The 16493-nt window shown below is 37.2% G+C and overlaps 1 protein-coding gene across 2 annotated transcripts in view; it reads left to right on the plus strand.

Moving 5' to 3' along the window:
* Ttbk2 (tau tubulin kinase 2) overlaps positions 1-15203 on the plus strand; it is a 169934-nt gene extending 154731 nt beyond the window's left edge. For both annotated transcript variants that reach the window (XM_047538644.1, XM_047538645.1), the window contains 2 exons: positions 6006-7273; positions 8390-15203. In XM_047538644.1, the coding sequence (XP_047394600.1) occupies positions 6006-7273; positions 8390-8852 (1731 nt within the window). In that variant the 3' untranslated portion in view covers positions 8853-15203. The remainder of the gene's footprint in view (positions 1-6005; positions 7274-8389) is intronic.
* Positions 15204-16493: the final 1290 nt, after the last annotated feature.

A 16493-nucleotide genomic window follows, 5' to 3' on the forward strand; every position in this document is an offset into this window, starting at 1 on the left:
GGTAAAGTGCCCCTGGATTCAATCCCCAGTACAATAAGCAGGAGGGAGGGAGGAATGAAGGAAGGAAATTTATAATTCTAGAGATTTTTATTATACACTTGGTGGGGAAGGCCTCTGTATAACTATTTGGGCTTATTCTTAACTCTGTGTACTGTTAACTAGGTCTAAGCCTTCTTTTGTAATCTGTACCCAGAAATTTCTCCTATTTTACATTTCTCTCAAATAATAGTTTTCCAGCTTTGATGCCCACTGTTTAAAATGCAGAGTCTCAGGTCTCATTTCTGGAACTTCTGCTTTCACAGGGCTTAGATAGAGAAAGCTTTTAATAATTTTGGCAAGCAGCTGAAGGCACTTGTGATATAGGTCTTCCACAAAGGAACATTTTGAGGAAACACTGTAGCTTACTCTCAGTGTTGGGCATTAGCTGGAACTATCTGTTAAAGTTAAATAGCAATGTCCCTAGTGACTGTGTGAGTAAGAGGAACCTCAGAAAAGCCAGAAATGACTAAACAAAGCCCTGAAAACGCCCTAGGCAATCAGGAATCTAGTACACAATCACAGGCACTCATAGGTATATCTGTTCTTACACAAGTGGGAGCTAACCAAGTTTCCTTAGACTCCATAATCATCAGGCAACCTTATCTTCCCACTCACCAACATTGTTCCCCAAACTATAATGCTTCTATTAGAACACAAATTCAGATACAGGTGCCAAACAATTGTAAAGGATACCAATGAAATTTCATTTATGTACATTTCTGTAGAATTTTCCTATGCTCTAAAATAGGGAAATAAATGCCTTTCTACTTTCCAAGTAGAGTTTACTTTGGTTGGTCTTTCTTTCCCAGGACTGCTTTGTACAGTTGGACAGGTTCTTCATGGCATAAAGGGGACTAGCCAAGGGAACAAGTTAGATCTGAAATCCAGCCCAACCTGAATTGTGATTTATGATTTTAGTACCCCTACAAAATGTTTGTAGTTACAAACCCCCTTAAGACAAGGGAGGGGGAAAAGCAATTTTTACTTTTTGTTTACTTAGGTCTTGAGTCTTTTCATTTTCCAACTTTTTAAAAAAGTTTTTTATTAGTGCATTATAATTATATATAATAATGGGGTTCATTGTGACATATTCATATATTCATATAGAATTATTTTCTCCATTTTATCCCCAATACTTCCCCTTTTCCTTTCTTCCTCCCCCATGACCTCTCCTCTACTCTCCTACTCTCCCATATATACACACATTTGTATATATATATATTTATTTTAATTGGTGTGTTATAATTATACATAAAATGTGGGATTCATTGGAAATAAAATTGACCAAATTAGGCTATGTGCAATTTTTTTTTTTTTTTTTTTTTTTTTTGCGGTACTGGGGATTGAACTTAGGGCCTTGTGCTTGCGAGGCAAGCACTCTACCAGCTGAGCTATCTCCCCAGCCCGCTGCTATGTGCAATTTTACCCACCTTTTTAAAAAAAAAAAGATTTTTAGTTACAGATGAACACAATACCTTTATTGTATTTGTTTGTTTTATTTGATGCTAAGGATCAAACCCAGTGCCTCACATGTGCTAGGCAAGTGCTCTGCTATTAAACCACAACCCCAGCCCAGTTTTACCCACCTTTATAGCAGAGATTCTGACCTCCCTATTCTTTCCTTCTTTTCCTCTTCCCCCATCCATCCACATAGGCAAAATAACAATATAACAATATCTTGATCATAAATAACTAACAAATAAGCAATAGGAATAATAAAGAACGAGAGACATCATGTGTGCCCTCTATATCCACATGTAACCACTATTCTGTACTGTTTTTTTTTTAACAGAAATACAAACTTGGTATATAAAAATCACAGTTCAATGATAGTGTTTACTCATAATTTTCAACACTTGCATAAAGTGTTATATAAAGATGCTTTAAACAAAATATGCCTGTAGTAGAATTTTAATAGCCCAATGAAATTTGAATAGTTAAAATTTAATTTCTTAGGGGCTGGGTTGTGGCTTAGTGGTAGAGTGCTTACCTGGCATGTGTGAGGCACTGGGTTTGATTCTCAGCACTGCAAATAAGTAAATGAATAGAATAAAGGTTTATCAACATCTAAAAAAGTTTTTAATTTAATTTTAATAGGCAAGGAATTTGTTTATATAAGTTAATTCTTGGCTGTATTAGGAACCAACAAATTATTCTACCACTTGTATCTCTTCCAAATTATTTCTTATCCACAAACCAAAATGAGATATAGCTATTTTGTACTTACATTTCTAAGAAAGGCTGTTTGGTACAATGTTGAATTTCCTGAAGTTGTTATCATAGTAGCATTACAGTCTGGGAAAGGGTAATTTCTCAGTTAAAATTCAAATGGTAGTTAGGTTTACACTTAATTGTCTTCTTGCTATGTGTCTAGTTCTAAACATAAGGAAACTGAAAAATGATGCTCTATGTGAACTGCTAAATAATGAGACTTGGATGTACTCATAAGTACACAGGTATTAGCACTAGGCATTAATAAAACTACAAAAATATGAAAGAATGGAAAACATTGAAGTGATTCCCTAAATCTGTAGAAAAGTATACATGAAACAATTAGAGAACAACAAAGAATGAAAATGATTGAATACTACCTTAATGGAGCGGGGTGTGGTGGCATACACTTGTAGTCCAAGCAACTGGGGAGGCTGAGATAGGAGGATCAGAAGTTTGAGGCCAGCCTCAGCAACTTGGTGAGTTCCTGTCTCAAAATAAAAAATAAAAAGGACCAGGGATATAGCTTAGTGGTAGAGCATCCTTGGTTTCAATCCCTAGTACTGGGGGAAGGGAGAAGGAAAATAAATTTTTTTAAAAATGAAATGATGCCTTAATGAAATGTTTGTGAATTATAAAATTAAGACATGAGCATACATGTGAATTACTGACAGATCATTTATTTAGTCCATTTGTAGACTATCCAAAGTACAGGAATTTTTTTTTATGTCTTTGTCTCTAGTTAAGGAAGCTATTTTCAGCTAAACTCAGAATTACCTTTCTCTTTTCTGTATTCAACTATTGATCCTGAGTTCTATTTTTACCTTGTCAGATAATGTTTTTTCAGGTTCACTTTCCCAGACTTCATTTGAGAGCATGTGCTGCATGTTAGTAGGCTATACAAACATTAAAATCCTAAAGTCCTATCCATGACCTTTCTTGGCTGTGTTTTTTCTCAGTTATGAAGTTGTATTATTAATGGAATCTGCCTGGTACAGTGGCACATGTCTGTAATCCCAGTGACTTGGGGGACTGAGGCAGGAGGATCACAATTTTGAGGCCAGTCTCAGTAATTTAGCAAAAACCTTTTGCATTCAGTGAGGTGCTGTCTCAAAATAAAAAATAAAAAGGGCTAAGGATGCAGCTCAGTGGTATAGTACAACAACAACAAAAAAAAAAAAGAAAGAAAGAAAGAAAGAAAAAAGAAAAGAGGAATCCTATTAAAATATAAGGAAGTTATGATATGGAATTTGTAAAAATAATTTTAGGATTTTTTTTTCTTTGCACTACTGCAGATTGAACCCAGGGTGCTTTTTATTTTTAATTTTGAGACAGGGTCTTGCTGAGGTGTTCTCCAACTCTGATCCTCCTGCCACAGCCCACAAAGTAACTGGGATTATAGGCTAGTGCTACTACACCATGCAGGAATATTTTTATAAAATTTATAAAGTTTTTGGAAATATATGAGAGTAATTTATGTACAGTTTATCGTAATTGCTCAGAATCTTTTCAAAAAAACACAGTCTCTTATCTGATGGTTCATATATATATATTGTATATCCAAGATTGTCATTCCTTTTTTCATACCACACATACACATGCTTTTATATCTTTATCTTATATGAGTTTATCTCAGAACTAAAGAAGTTAACTTTAGCTTCAATCTCAGAAGACCAGTGGAGTATATTATTCTTGCAAACACTGCTGGATTCATTTTCGCTGATGTACTTGGAATTACATATAATGATGAGGTGACAATTAGTTGGTTTATTTAGAATATAGTTATTCATCTTCCTTGTTATTTGGCATTTAATATAACTTTACATCATTTTTTCCTTATCCAAGTCTCTTTTGGATCTCAAAATGAAACTTTTAAAATGAATTACCATAAATTTTAGATTTTAGTGTTATTTTTAAAATATACTAGAAAATTTTTATTTGCCTGAGTATATTTTGAAATAATTAAGAAAGATATATAAGTATGTGGTAACTTCCTAAAGCATAACATCACCAATAGAACTTAATGCTGTTTCCCACGGTCAGTTTAGGCCTGGGCTTATTGCCAGAGTTCAGATCTAACCCAAGCAGCTTGTCTTGAATTAGCTTGTAACTCCTCAAGACCCTGGTTCCATTTGGGAGATACTTCAGTATACAAGTTAGATGATTTCTCCCAGCACTGGTCTTAGAACAAGCTTTACATTTCCATAAACTGAATTGCATTTCTGATACAAAGTGAAACAGATCTCAGACACCTTAGCTGACTCTGGAGTCACACTAGTGTCTTTATATCTTTGGACTAGATATTGAGTCTTCCATGACTATTCCACATTTTCAGACCAATGTCTGTAGTCTTCACAGAATTTAATGGACTTCATTAAGTGATTTGAGCTTAGTTAATTTCTCAGAAAGACTTTTTTCCTTAGCAGTTTATATAGTTATTTTTAGACTCCTAATTGTTACTTTTTTAAAAATGTGAAGGTGTGGAAACTTTAGGTGTCTTAAGAAAGGGCATTCTTGTTGGGCATGGTGTTGTACATCAATAATCCCTGTTTGGGAATCTGAGGCAGGAAGATCACAAGTTCAAGCCTGCCTGAGCAACTTAGTAAAACCCTACCAAAAACAAAACAAAACAACAACAATAACAACAACAACCAAAAGGGGGGGGTGGCACTGAGGTACTAGCTTAGTGGTAGATGCACCCCTGGTATTCAATCCTTAGTATAACCAAAAAATAACAACAACAGAAAGGTGTCTTATTGGATATTGAATCTTACTTAGAATTGAAATGACTTCGGTGTTAAGGATGGTAGAATTTCACTCATCATAGGCCTGATTTTTAAAAATTAAAGATACAAAACATTAATAAATACCTCCGTTATGTCTTTACTCATAGGAAGAGGTAATATTTCTAATATCAGTTGATAGAATTTATAGAAAAAAACAATGCATGAAAATTTGGAGGTTTTCGAATGACAATCAATTTCTCAATAAATTTCCCAAATCATCCTATGTTTGGATTCTGGCAGGACATAGATGGCACACTCAAATGGATTTGGGGAGGGGCTAGGATTGTGGCTCAGTGGTAGAGCACTTGCCTAGCATATGTGAGGCACTGGGTTTGATTCTCAAAACCACATATAAATAGATAAATAAAATAAAGGTCCATCAACATCTCAAAATATATTTTTAAAAAAAGATTTGGAGAGAATTTTATAAAGGAACTTGCTATAGATGTAGTTGAAGAGAGCCAACAGGACCAGCAATAGAGGGAGCCATCTCTAAAATGAGTCCTGAATGGGAAGAAAGGGGTTATTAACAGAACCTGTGTGAAAGTCATAGCTGTGAGAAAAGGGGCCATGTGACAGGAGCCATGGCTGGGATGGTAGAGGACAGCCACCACTGAAACTGCAGTCCCCCAGGAGGAAGCCAGAATCGCACTTGGGTCCTCTCTTTCCTCCAGTCTTCCAGTTCTGTTGGTGTCATCTGTGAAAATCAAGTCTTCCAGGGCATAGAACATGCTTAAGAAAGGGCCAGGCTGAACATAGAGGGAGACTATTCTCCACAGTTCCTGAGCAGGGGAGTGTGAACATCAATATCTTTATTCAAAATTGTCCATTTTTTTCTATGAGTTGGGCAAACTTGGTTTATATCTGTGTTCCTTGTATATGTTGGAATTTGAAGTGTTAAATATCAAATCACGCATCTTGATTGATATTCCACATAATCACATTTAATTTTTTTTCTCCTTCCTCCAGATTACAATTCCTAGACCTTCTGTGGCATCAACACAGTCAACCTCAGGAAGCTTTCACTATGGTCAGCAGCCAGAGAAAAAAGATCTTCAGCCCATGGAACCCTCTGTAGAACTTTATTCTCCAAGGGAGAACTTCTCTGGCTTGGTTGTGACAGAGGGTGAACTTCCTAGTGGAGGAAGCAGAACAGATTTGGGGCTTCAGATAGATCACATTGGTCAAGACATGTTACCTGATATTAGAGAGAGTGACAAATCTCAAGACCTGGGACCAAAAGACCTTCCTGACCCTAACAGACTGGTTATAAGAGAATTTGAGAATCTCCCTGGGGAAATTGAAGAGAAAAGCATTCTTCTAGGGTCAGATAATGAAGATGAAAAGTTAAGTAAAGGGCAGCAATGTATTGAGATATGTCTCCCAGATTTGGTAACTGTGGAAAGGGATCATTCTGCTACTACTGAACCTCTTGATGTGACAAAGACACAGACTTTTAGTGTGGTGCCAAATCAAGACAAAAATCATGAGATAATGAAGCTTCTGGCAATTGGTACTTCAGAAATTTCTCCGAGAGTCATTGACCCACATGTTGAAGGACAGATAGGCCAGGTAGCACCAATGCAAAAAAGTATACTATCTAAGAATGATGGCATTAAGAGTGAAGACTTGCCAGCTCATCAAGGAGACCTCTCTACTTTTTTGCACCAAGAGGGTAAGAAAGAGAAAATTGCTCCTAGAAATGGAGAACTATTTCATTGTGTTTCAGAAAATGAACACGGTCCCCCAACTCGGAAGGATATGATTAGGTCATCTTTTGTAGCTAGACATAGTCGAATCCCTGTCTTAGCACAAGAGATAGACTCAACTTTTGAATCATCCTCTCCAGTTTCTGCAAAAGAAAAGCTCCTCCAGAAGAAAGCTTATCAGCCCGACCTAGTCAAACTCCTGGTGGAAAAAAGGCAGTTCAGGTCTTTCCTTGGTGATCTTTCAAGTGCCTCTGATAAGTTGTTAGAGGAGAAACTAGCTGCTGTTCCTGTTCACTTTTCTGAGGAGGAAGTCTTCACTCCATTTTCAAAACTGGCAGTAGATTCTCACTTGAGTAGGTCAGCTGAAGATAGCTTTCTATCACCTATCATCTCCCAGTCAAGAAAGAGTAAGATTCCAAGGCCAGTTGCATGGGTCAACACAGATCAAGTCAATAGCTCAACTTCATCTCAGTTCTTGCCTCGGCCACCACCAGGAAAGCCACCTACAAGGCCTGGAGTAGAAGCCAGGTAATACTGTGTGCTCTGAGTATGTTAATTGTGTCACATTATTTCTATATCTGCTTTACTGTAATGTCAATGGTAGCATTTCTTTTTTGCCTGCTTTTCAGCATCTGCTTTCTTCCCTACCTTTCACAGGCCTTATTATATAGCATAGTACAAATTAATTCTTTTTTTCCAATTTTTTATTATGCTAAAATATATACAATATTTAAATTTGCCACCTTTTTAAATGTACTATTCAGTGGTATTTAGTACATTTTATTGTGCAACTGTCATTACCATCTACTTCCATAACTCTCTTTTCATCATGTGAAATGAAACACTAAAACCAATAAATCCTCCTTACCTCCTCCCTCTAGCCCATGGCAGCCACTAATCTATTTTCTCTATGGTTTTGATCACTATACATACCTCATATAAGTAGACTCGTACAGGAGAATTTTGAGTTTGAGGCCAGCCTGGGCAACATAGCAAGACTCTATCTTTAAAAAAATTTTTTGTATGTGTGAATATACACCCACAAATATATACACATGCATATGAAAAAAATTGAGTCAGTTTGACAAATAGTTAATACCCCTGTTTTAAATTGTATTTGATTATTCATGAGACAGTTGTTTTCATGTATATTTTTACTTGAGATTCTTTTATGAGTTATGGTGGTGCTCCTATCAAACACCCTGTTGAATGGTTTTTCTTAAAACTGACCCCTTTGCAGAATATATTGAAGAAATTTTTATCCAAGACTAGTTTTGCCTTTTACTTGGGTTGTGGTACCTTTTGCTTGATATAATAGTATTTACAAAAATGAATTTTTAAAATGACTTTTTTTTTTTTATCATGCATAAGGAAGGTACTTTCAACACTAAGGTTTTTATTTAAAAGATAATTTCTTCCAGTACTTTTCAGTGACACTATGAGATAGTATTCCTACTGAAAGCTTGGAAAGGTTAATTGGTCTAGGGTCATATCTCTCTAGTATGTGAAAGAGTAACTTTTTGTCTTGTTAGTATATTTTCTGATTTTGGCACACATGGCACACATTATGATTTGGGACATTATAACTTTTAGGCATACTTGGAATGAATTAGAATGAAAATGATTCTTCTCTGTTCTTTTAAGGCTACGCAGATACAAAGTCCTAGGGAGTAGTAACTCAGACTCAGACCTCTTCTCCCGGCTAGCCCAAATTCTTCAAAATGGATCTCAGAAACCCCGGAGCACTACTCAGTGCAAGACCCCAGGATCTCCTCACAATCCAAAAACACCACCGAAGAGTCCAGTTGTCCCTCGGAGGAGTCCCAGTGCCTCTCCTAGAAGCAGCTCCTTGCCTCGCACTTCTAGTTCCTCTCCATCTAGGGCTGGAAGGCCCCATCATGACCAGAGGAGTTCATCCCCACACCTGGGGAGAAGCAAGTCACCTCCCAGCCACTCAGGATCATCCTCTTCCAGAAGGTCCTGCCAACAGGAGCATTGCAAACCCAGCAAGAATAGCCCAAAAGGATCTGGCAGCCTCTACCACCACACGGCCAGCACTAAAACTCCCCCAGGAAAGAGTAAGCCAGCCAGTAAACTGAGCAGATAGGAGCTGGGCTGCCTCTCTGGGAAAGCTGTGAGATCTTCCTCCTAAACCTGATGCATGTGTGTCTCTGTACTGTCTATTTAAAAAAATCAGTGTTGATCTTCTTTTGGAAAAGAAAGTAACACGATCAATTATTTATAAGAAGACATAAATGTATAATAAGGATTTATCTAAGGCAGGTAGCAAGCAGATTGGTAACAATCTCTTTTGCATAGGAAGGGGCAATCCAGCAAAATACAAGGGGACAGAAAACTCATTAAATGAGCTCTCTCGTCTTTTAGCTGCCTTTGAAACAAGAATTGAGGGTAGAAGATAGAGTGGAATTTTACTTTTAAGGAATTTCATCTAATTTTTAAAACCTCTACTCAAAAAAGATTATATAGCAAAAGTCTTTGATATTTTCATTCAAATCTTCTGAACCTTGGAGTCATTGCTCACGTATTAGAGTATATATATAATAAGCTTATTGCCAGGGAGTCAGTACTCGTGTATATTTGGCTTGTGTGTTTATCTAGTGTATTGAGAATCCACACCTTTGCTTTATTCCTAGTACCCTCCCTGGATTTCACATTTTTTTTAAGTCAGCGTTTCCTACTGGATTCAACCTGTCTTCCTTTAACAATACATCCCAATAGGCATTTAACAGCACATGCTGAGAATTTCAAATTCAATTACCTTTTTTTTTTAGTACCCTAATATTTTTCTTTGGATCAACAGTTCTGTAACTCAGTACATTTTTATTATGAAAAATAACTGAGAAACTTAGGTACAGGAAACAAAAGTCTGAGTAGAGCTATTTATTTTACAAGCTTTAGATTTTAGGGAAAGAAGGACAGAGAGTGAGGTAACATCCTTGAAGATAGAACAACCCTTTTACAACCTGTTAAGTGTTATTGTGGAAGGAAAATGAAGTAGAATGCTTCCTTAGGTCTTCTAGGTACCAGCTTTTTTTAATATCAACCTCCAAGATGATACTAGGGAAGCACAATGCTTTGGAATGTGACTGTGCTTTTAGAAATTTAGAAAGAAAAACAAAGACATTAGGTATGTTATGGAGGCTTATAATCTTTAAATTTTATATTTTATACATTTAGCTAATAAGGAATGAATATTTGGGGAAATAAGATTAGGCTAAGTATTTTTCTTTCATTGTTTTATTACCTGCTTCTTCTGTATTTTAGTTCAGTAGTTGGGCTTCTTGGCCTGATTCCCATGTAACCTCAATTTATGAAACTGTAAGGAGGATAATATTCTAATCTCCTCTGCTAACAGCAATCAAGCAAAATTAAAGTATACGAGACTTTCTAAATGGGTTCTTTTATACTCTGTAGGTGTTTTGTTTTGAAAAGACCTTATTAAGGTCAGGTAAATTGGTCTGCTTGCTATTGAAATTTGCCTTCTAGCAAACATCTGTGCGTTTTCTCTTTGACCTTGTGTTTGTTGCCAAACCTAATATGGTTGAATTGGGAAAGAAACAAATTAAAAAAGAAATATATCTCCTCACCAAGTGAACACATTCTAATGCTGCATCAAAGTTGCCCTGAAGCTGCACTGAACCTCTCTTGTTCTCATATCTGTGTTGAGCTTTTTAACAGACAAACTCAAAACACTATATTGAGGCATATAAGGTCTACCCATAAGAAATGTAGCATAGTATGGAATCTTAATTTCTCTCCAGTTTCAAGCACTACAGAGGAATGCAGTGGATAAGACATATTTGCTGTTTATCTAAAGCAGCTGTAATATTGGAAGACTGATCTTTCTGTATTATATTGTATAATAGTTGCCATAACACTGCTTGCATGTCTTCATGGTAAATTATATAAATATTTATAAATATATAGAGACATATGCTTATATAAAGTCATTCTTTCTCATTCTCCATTTGTAATTTCAAGATCACAGATGGTGAATTTTCTTTTTCTATTGTGTGCCTCATGTACACTTGGGCCTTGTCTAACTTCACTTTCTGAAAATATGTTCTTGGCATGTGACACCTTAGATCCTTCTTGCCTTCCCGGTGTATAATGCAAGGGTTGGTGGTCTTTAACAAGCCAAGACAGGTTATTTAATTTCCTTTTGAAAAATATTTTAAAGGGGGAAAAATTACTGGGACATTCTTGTAATACTGTTCAAGGATTTGTTATGTTAATCACATAGTTCTGACCTTATTACAATGGATAGACTGGGATTATAATCATGAGTCTGATTATAATAATTTAAATTGATTTTTAAAACATTTCGTAATACTTGCTATCCTGCTTTCATCTTTTCACATTACTCTTTGGTCAGGGAGTGGGGATGGGATGGAGGATAATTAAGAAATTATCTTATTCTATTGCATTAGCTATAAATTATGTTAAAAGTAGACAAACTTAAATACTGACCCCTCAGTCAGAAATGTGCTAATAGTACCCATTGAAAAGCTGATGAGGCTATAACTGTGATGTGTGTGTTATTTTCTTCTTGGCATTTCTCTGCTGGCTGTCAAAACTGACAGTGATGGCAACATGACAATAGGATGTTTTCTTTCTTTCTTGGTTCCTTCCATTTTCCTACCAGTCTTTCCACTGGGTTCCCTCCTTTTCTATGTGGCATTAACAAACTCATCAAGATCCAGAGATAACAGCCTTATTGTGTAAGAATATTTTACTTTGCACGTAGAGGAAAGAGTTACCAAAGATGTTTCTGCTCTGAAACTTTCAAAACAGACTAAATTATATCGTATGTACCAATAGGTCCATTTTACATACTGTCCTTATATAGACGAGATTACTTGATGGTTTTTAAAAGCATAGTTTGTTCTTTTAGATGTTAGATGTCTCTTAGGCTAAAAATAGAACTTGACACCCCTGAGCAAAGCACTTTTGGCACAAGGATGTTTGTTTTTATTTTACAATATGATACAAAGAACAAAGTTTTTGTTTGGTATTGGGTTTTTTTCCTCTTTATTTCTGGGTTTTTCAGTGATGGCATATTTCAGATTACAGTTACAGATCATCCAAGTAATTTTAAACCAGTTTGGATATTTTACCTTAAGATGATAGTGGCCATTAACTAAAATGATCAAACCAAAATGTATTAAAAGTAGTATTGGGCATAAGTTTAATTACTTTTTGAAAATCAAGCTCCTACTGGTTTCTACTATCACAACAGAATGGCTGGTTACCTAGCCACACTTGCCCTTGCCTTCCCCTGTCTAGTCCTTGGATTACTTGGGTGGAGCAAAAGACAGGAATAACACCAGCCCATGCCCTCAGGTAGTATTCTTTCTCAGTTACGCTGCCAGACCTCCAGGGTCTATGAATTAGATAAAATATTAAAATCCCACCTGGTAATATTAGCTTAAAAATATTTAACTTTAATGGATAGTGAACAAAGAAGGGAAAACTGTATATCAAATTTAACATTATGACATAGATTATGAGTCATCTTTGAATATTAGGCCTTCAGCAGGCAGGCACTCTCCATTCTCAACTCTGGTATGCAAGCTGGCCTTGCTGACAGTGGCATAGATGCATTTACTGTTTTTTAAGTTGCATGTTTTGGAGTGGATGTTTTTAATAAAAGTTGCCAAGTTAATCAAGTCCTAAATAAGTAGCAAAATGGTAATTGAGACCCAATATTATTTGCTTTAGCATACTAAGCAACTGCTTAATGATTCAGTGTTCTAGATGTGCAGTATCTCTTGTCTCATTCCTAGCTGCTATGGAATTTGAGGTTCTTCAGTAGGCACAGAGACTCCTTGCAGGTCACAGATTCCTAAGCTAATGTTTCTATAGTTGCATCCACTTACAGGAAAAAGTGTACATTGGTGCATTGTTTATAAACCCAAACAGATAGTGTAAAACCATAGTTTTTCTATGCCCAGTAGCTTTGAATTAAAAACAGATGCCTTTTTCCCAAGAGCAGACAATTTTACATTCCTAACCTAACATTAGGAATTAGTGATAGAGAAACCGGATCCAGAATTCAGATTTTAGTGGCTTTGGAAAAAAATGCATCTTACTTCGGCTGTTTGAAATATATTTATTTGTAGATATCTAGATTAGTCTTGAAGGTCAAAGTTTTTCATATTTTAAGAACTTCTTTCATTCCTTTATAGCTATCAAAACATGTATATATTAGAGACTTCCTCTGTCATGTCATGTGGTTTTGGAATTATTTGCATTCACTCTTAAAATCTTCCCATTTCTGTTTTTGTGCATTTTACCACCCATGTTTTTGGACTTTGGTTATGGGGAGAGATGGTTTAGCCATCTGTCATTAAGGAGATAGAATGGTTGACATCAACTGCACTGTTTAACTTTCTTGAGTTTGGTTCTACAGACAGTATAGTAGCAGAATAGCTACTTATCTTGATTTGACATAAAGGTATTACAGGAATAAGGCTTGTAAGTGACTATGGTTTCCCCTATGTGTCAGTATATAACCAAGTTCAGTGACCACTGGTGCTGTTTAGACTCTAACTTAGAGAAAGAAACTAGAGGCAGTTCCAGTTCTCAGAGCATATGGGAGATGAGCACCTGGAAAACCCCAGGTGGTTGTCAGGACATCCCACTTCCCTGCCCTCACTAAAAGCAGAAACAAAAACAAAACAAAATAAACAATAACCTTGTGGATATGTAGGTAGAGTGGAAATTCATCATATTATTAGATATTTTCCATATTTTGGCAATTTCTCTGCAATCATGAGAACTGACAGAGTCACTGGGTCCTTCAGAATTTGTTGCCCAGCATTGCTAGCAGGTATTCCAGGAGATGTACATGGGGGGAGTTCCCAAGACATTGGACAAGGATCATCCCTATCCACTTAGAGGAGAATCTGGATGCTGCACACCTTAATCCTTAAGAAATCCCCCACTGGATATGGCTCATCCAGACATTTGCTAATTCAGTTATTGATTGTCTACTTCTACTTTAAAAATATATAAGCTTAATGTTTCAGTTATTTCCCTTGAGCAAATTTGGATCTGAAAATTAATGTGACAAGATTAGGATCACTTGAGGTTCCATATAATCTCAAGACACTAAATAGCAAATAAGTAACATTTATTCAGTAACAATTTGAATATTTCCTATACTTAACTGGATTCTTCATCTTCAAGAAGCATTTAACAGAGGTGAAGCCCTTCCTTTCATTGCCCTGTGCAACTTAACAGGTCAATTGCCTCCTCTTTAATTGGAAGTGACAGTGTGGCATAGTATGTACACTGATGAGGCTAACCATGTGTTCCAGACCCTGGGCCAGTGGTTCTGGTAAGAACAGGATATGTGAGGCAGACCTTTGAGCCTGACCTTTTGAGCCCCTGGTACTATAGAATTTGCTGATGACATGCTTTTACACTAACAATGGTTAGAAAAATTTACCTCCTTTTAGTAGTTTAATGTTTCATTTTTGTATGTAAGTGTTCACATCACCTATTTAAAAGCATTGGGCAAATCAAGTATTATATATTAACCCTTACCATATGTTGCTTTTTCCTCATATAATTTAAATTCCTAAAAATTTCATTCACAGCACTTCACCATACATTGGACTCTGGGTGTTCTTCATTTATCAACAAGGGGTAACAAGGCTACCAGAGCTTGACTGTGATTTATTTGGGGGGAGCTACCCAGGAAAAGGAAAGCTTTGAGACTTTCCAAAACAATTTTCAACTATGCACAACATAGTGAAGTTAGTTCACTAAGGTAAAATGCTTTGAAACATTCAAAGATAAGAAGATAAAGGAAATACAGCACTGGGCCACTTAGGGCTTTGAAATTGGATGGACCGAGGAAAGAGGAGAACAGATTAGATGACCCAGGCTTCAGTCCTCTTCACTTTCCCTGATGCACAGTTCCTAGACCACCTCTGATTCCTTCCTAAAATAGTACCTTTTTATTGGGCCATTTACTTATAAGTTCCCAGCTTTTAGGGAAGGGGAGGGCATCCAGTTTTGAATTAGATACACATCTTGAAAGTTATAAGCTATTGGCAGCTGTGAAATCAGATTTAACCACCAGAATTCTCTCTTTTTAACAAGACCAGTGAGTTAAAATAGATGACTAATCTCTTCTCTTCATGGCATCAGAGAGATGAGAAACTGCTCTTCAAAATATCTCCAAAGGTACTGCATAACCCCATTCCCCTCCAAGCAGCTCCTTTATGTGTTTTTTGCTCAGGCAACCAGGACATAAGAACATTGGCAGAAACATGGAGTGCTTTTGTATAGGCCATCTGTACATAAAAAAATGTAATTATTTATTTAATTTTATCATTTGTATCATATTAAAGCTTGTACAGTGTTTTAAGTTCTGTTTTAAAATTATTTTGTATTTTATTTTTATAATCTAGTAATAAAATATTCATTCCGCATGCAAACTAGTTCTATTTGTGTGATGGTTTTGATTTCAAAAGTGGGAAATACTATCTAATTTAAATAAAATTTTGAATGCATGGCAATTACAAGATTAATTGGGAGCAAAAAGTGTCACTGTAATGCAGTACACTAGAAAAAGTGACCAGAAGTGACCTAGAAAAGAAGCCCTGGGCTTAATAGAAAACTAGGTGTTCAGTGTGCCTGCAGGTGAAAACCAGGTTCAGAAATATGAGATGGTTCCTTTAACAAAATTAAGTCTCAGAAACTCCCTTTCAGTGCATCATTCTGCCTCGTCCATAGGGAACACCTCTGGTACCGCTAGAGGGATTCAGGGTCCTTCCAACCTCTTACTTCCTGCAGTAATCTTCCTTTGAACCAAGGAACCCAGGAGGCATTTGCAGGGTCCTGCAGTTCACTCTTCCGGTTTGACCTGGAATACTAACTGCCATCCATTTTTTTCTCTTTAGTTTTTCACAGAGGAGCAACATCCCAAAATGCCCAGAATCTCAAGATTTTTTCAAAATAAGGGGCTAGGGGTGCAATTACGTGGTGCAGCATGATGCCATAGCGTGTGTGCAAAGCCCTGGGGTTCAATGCTCCCACCCCTACCTCGTATAAAAAACAAAACAAACAAAACAAAAACATCTCCCAGAAGCTACATGAATATGCTTATTGACATCTCAACTGCAAGCAGTTAAAAATATTAACGTGTAACAATGTGTACAGGAGTATATGTGCAGTTCCCTAGGGATTATTAAAGGTCTTTCAGGAAGAATCCTATTAAATTTACAGTTGATGGAGAAAGCTGCAAAGCTTGACCAATGTAGTCAGTTTGAAAAAAACGAGGTCGAAATGAGACGTTGAGTTAAAACTTCATAACTACTTTTGGGTGATGAATCTAAAAAACTCCAACTCTAGGAAAGGTGCTTATGGCAGAAGACGTGGGCGTAGGCTGGTGTCTGTTTTAGAATTGTTCACCTTTACGGTCGGCCGCTCTTCCGCGCCCTTGGTTTCCCGAGAGTAGCGTCTGCCTCGCGGCGGCCCCATCCTAGCTCGAGTCCCGACGAGTCACCCGCTCCGGCCGGCGTAGTTAGGACAAGGGCCCTCTCGGGCTATGCAGCCAGTGGCTGGCTCCGCGGACCCGTAGACGCCTTGACCGCAGGCCCGAGCAAGACCCGCCCGCCGCGCCCTGCCGCCCAACGGTCGCTCCCCGCAGCCGGCCCCGCCCCCCGCAGGCCGCCCGTGGCGCGCCGGCGCCTGCGCAGTTGTCCGAGAGCGC

The sequence above is a fragment of the Sciurus carolinensis genome, chromosome 2 (assembly GCF_902686445.1).
Source record: "Sciurus carolinensis chromosome 2, mSciCar1.2, whole genome shotgun sequence".
NCBI lineage: Eukaryota > Metazoa > Chordata > Mammalia > Rodentia > Sciuridae > Sciurus > Sciurus carolinensis.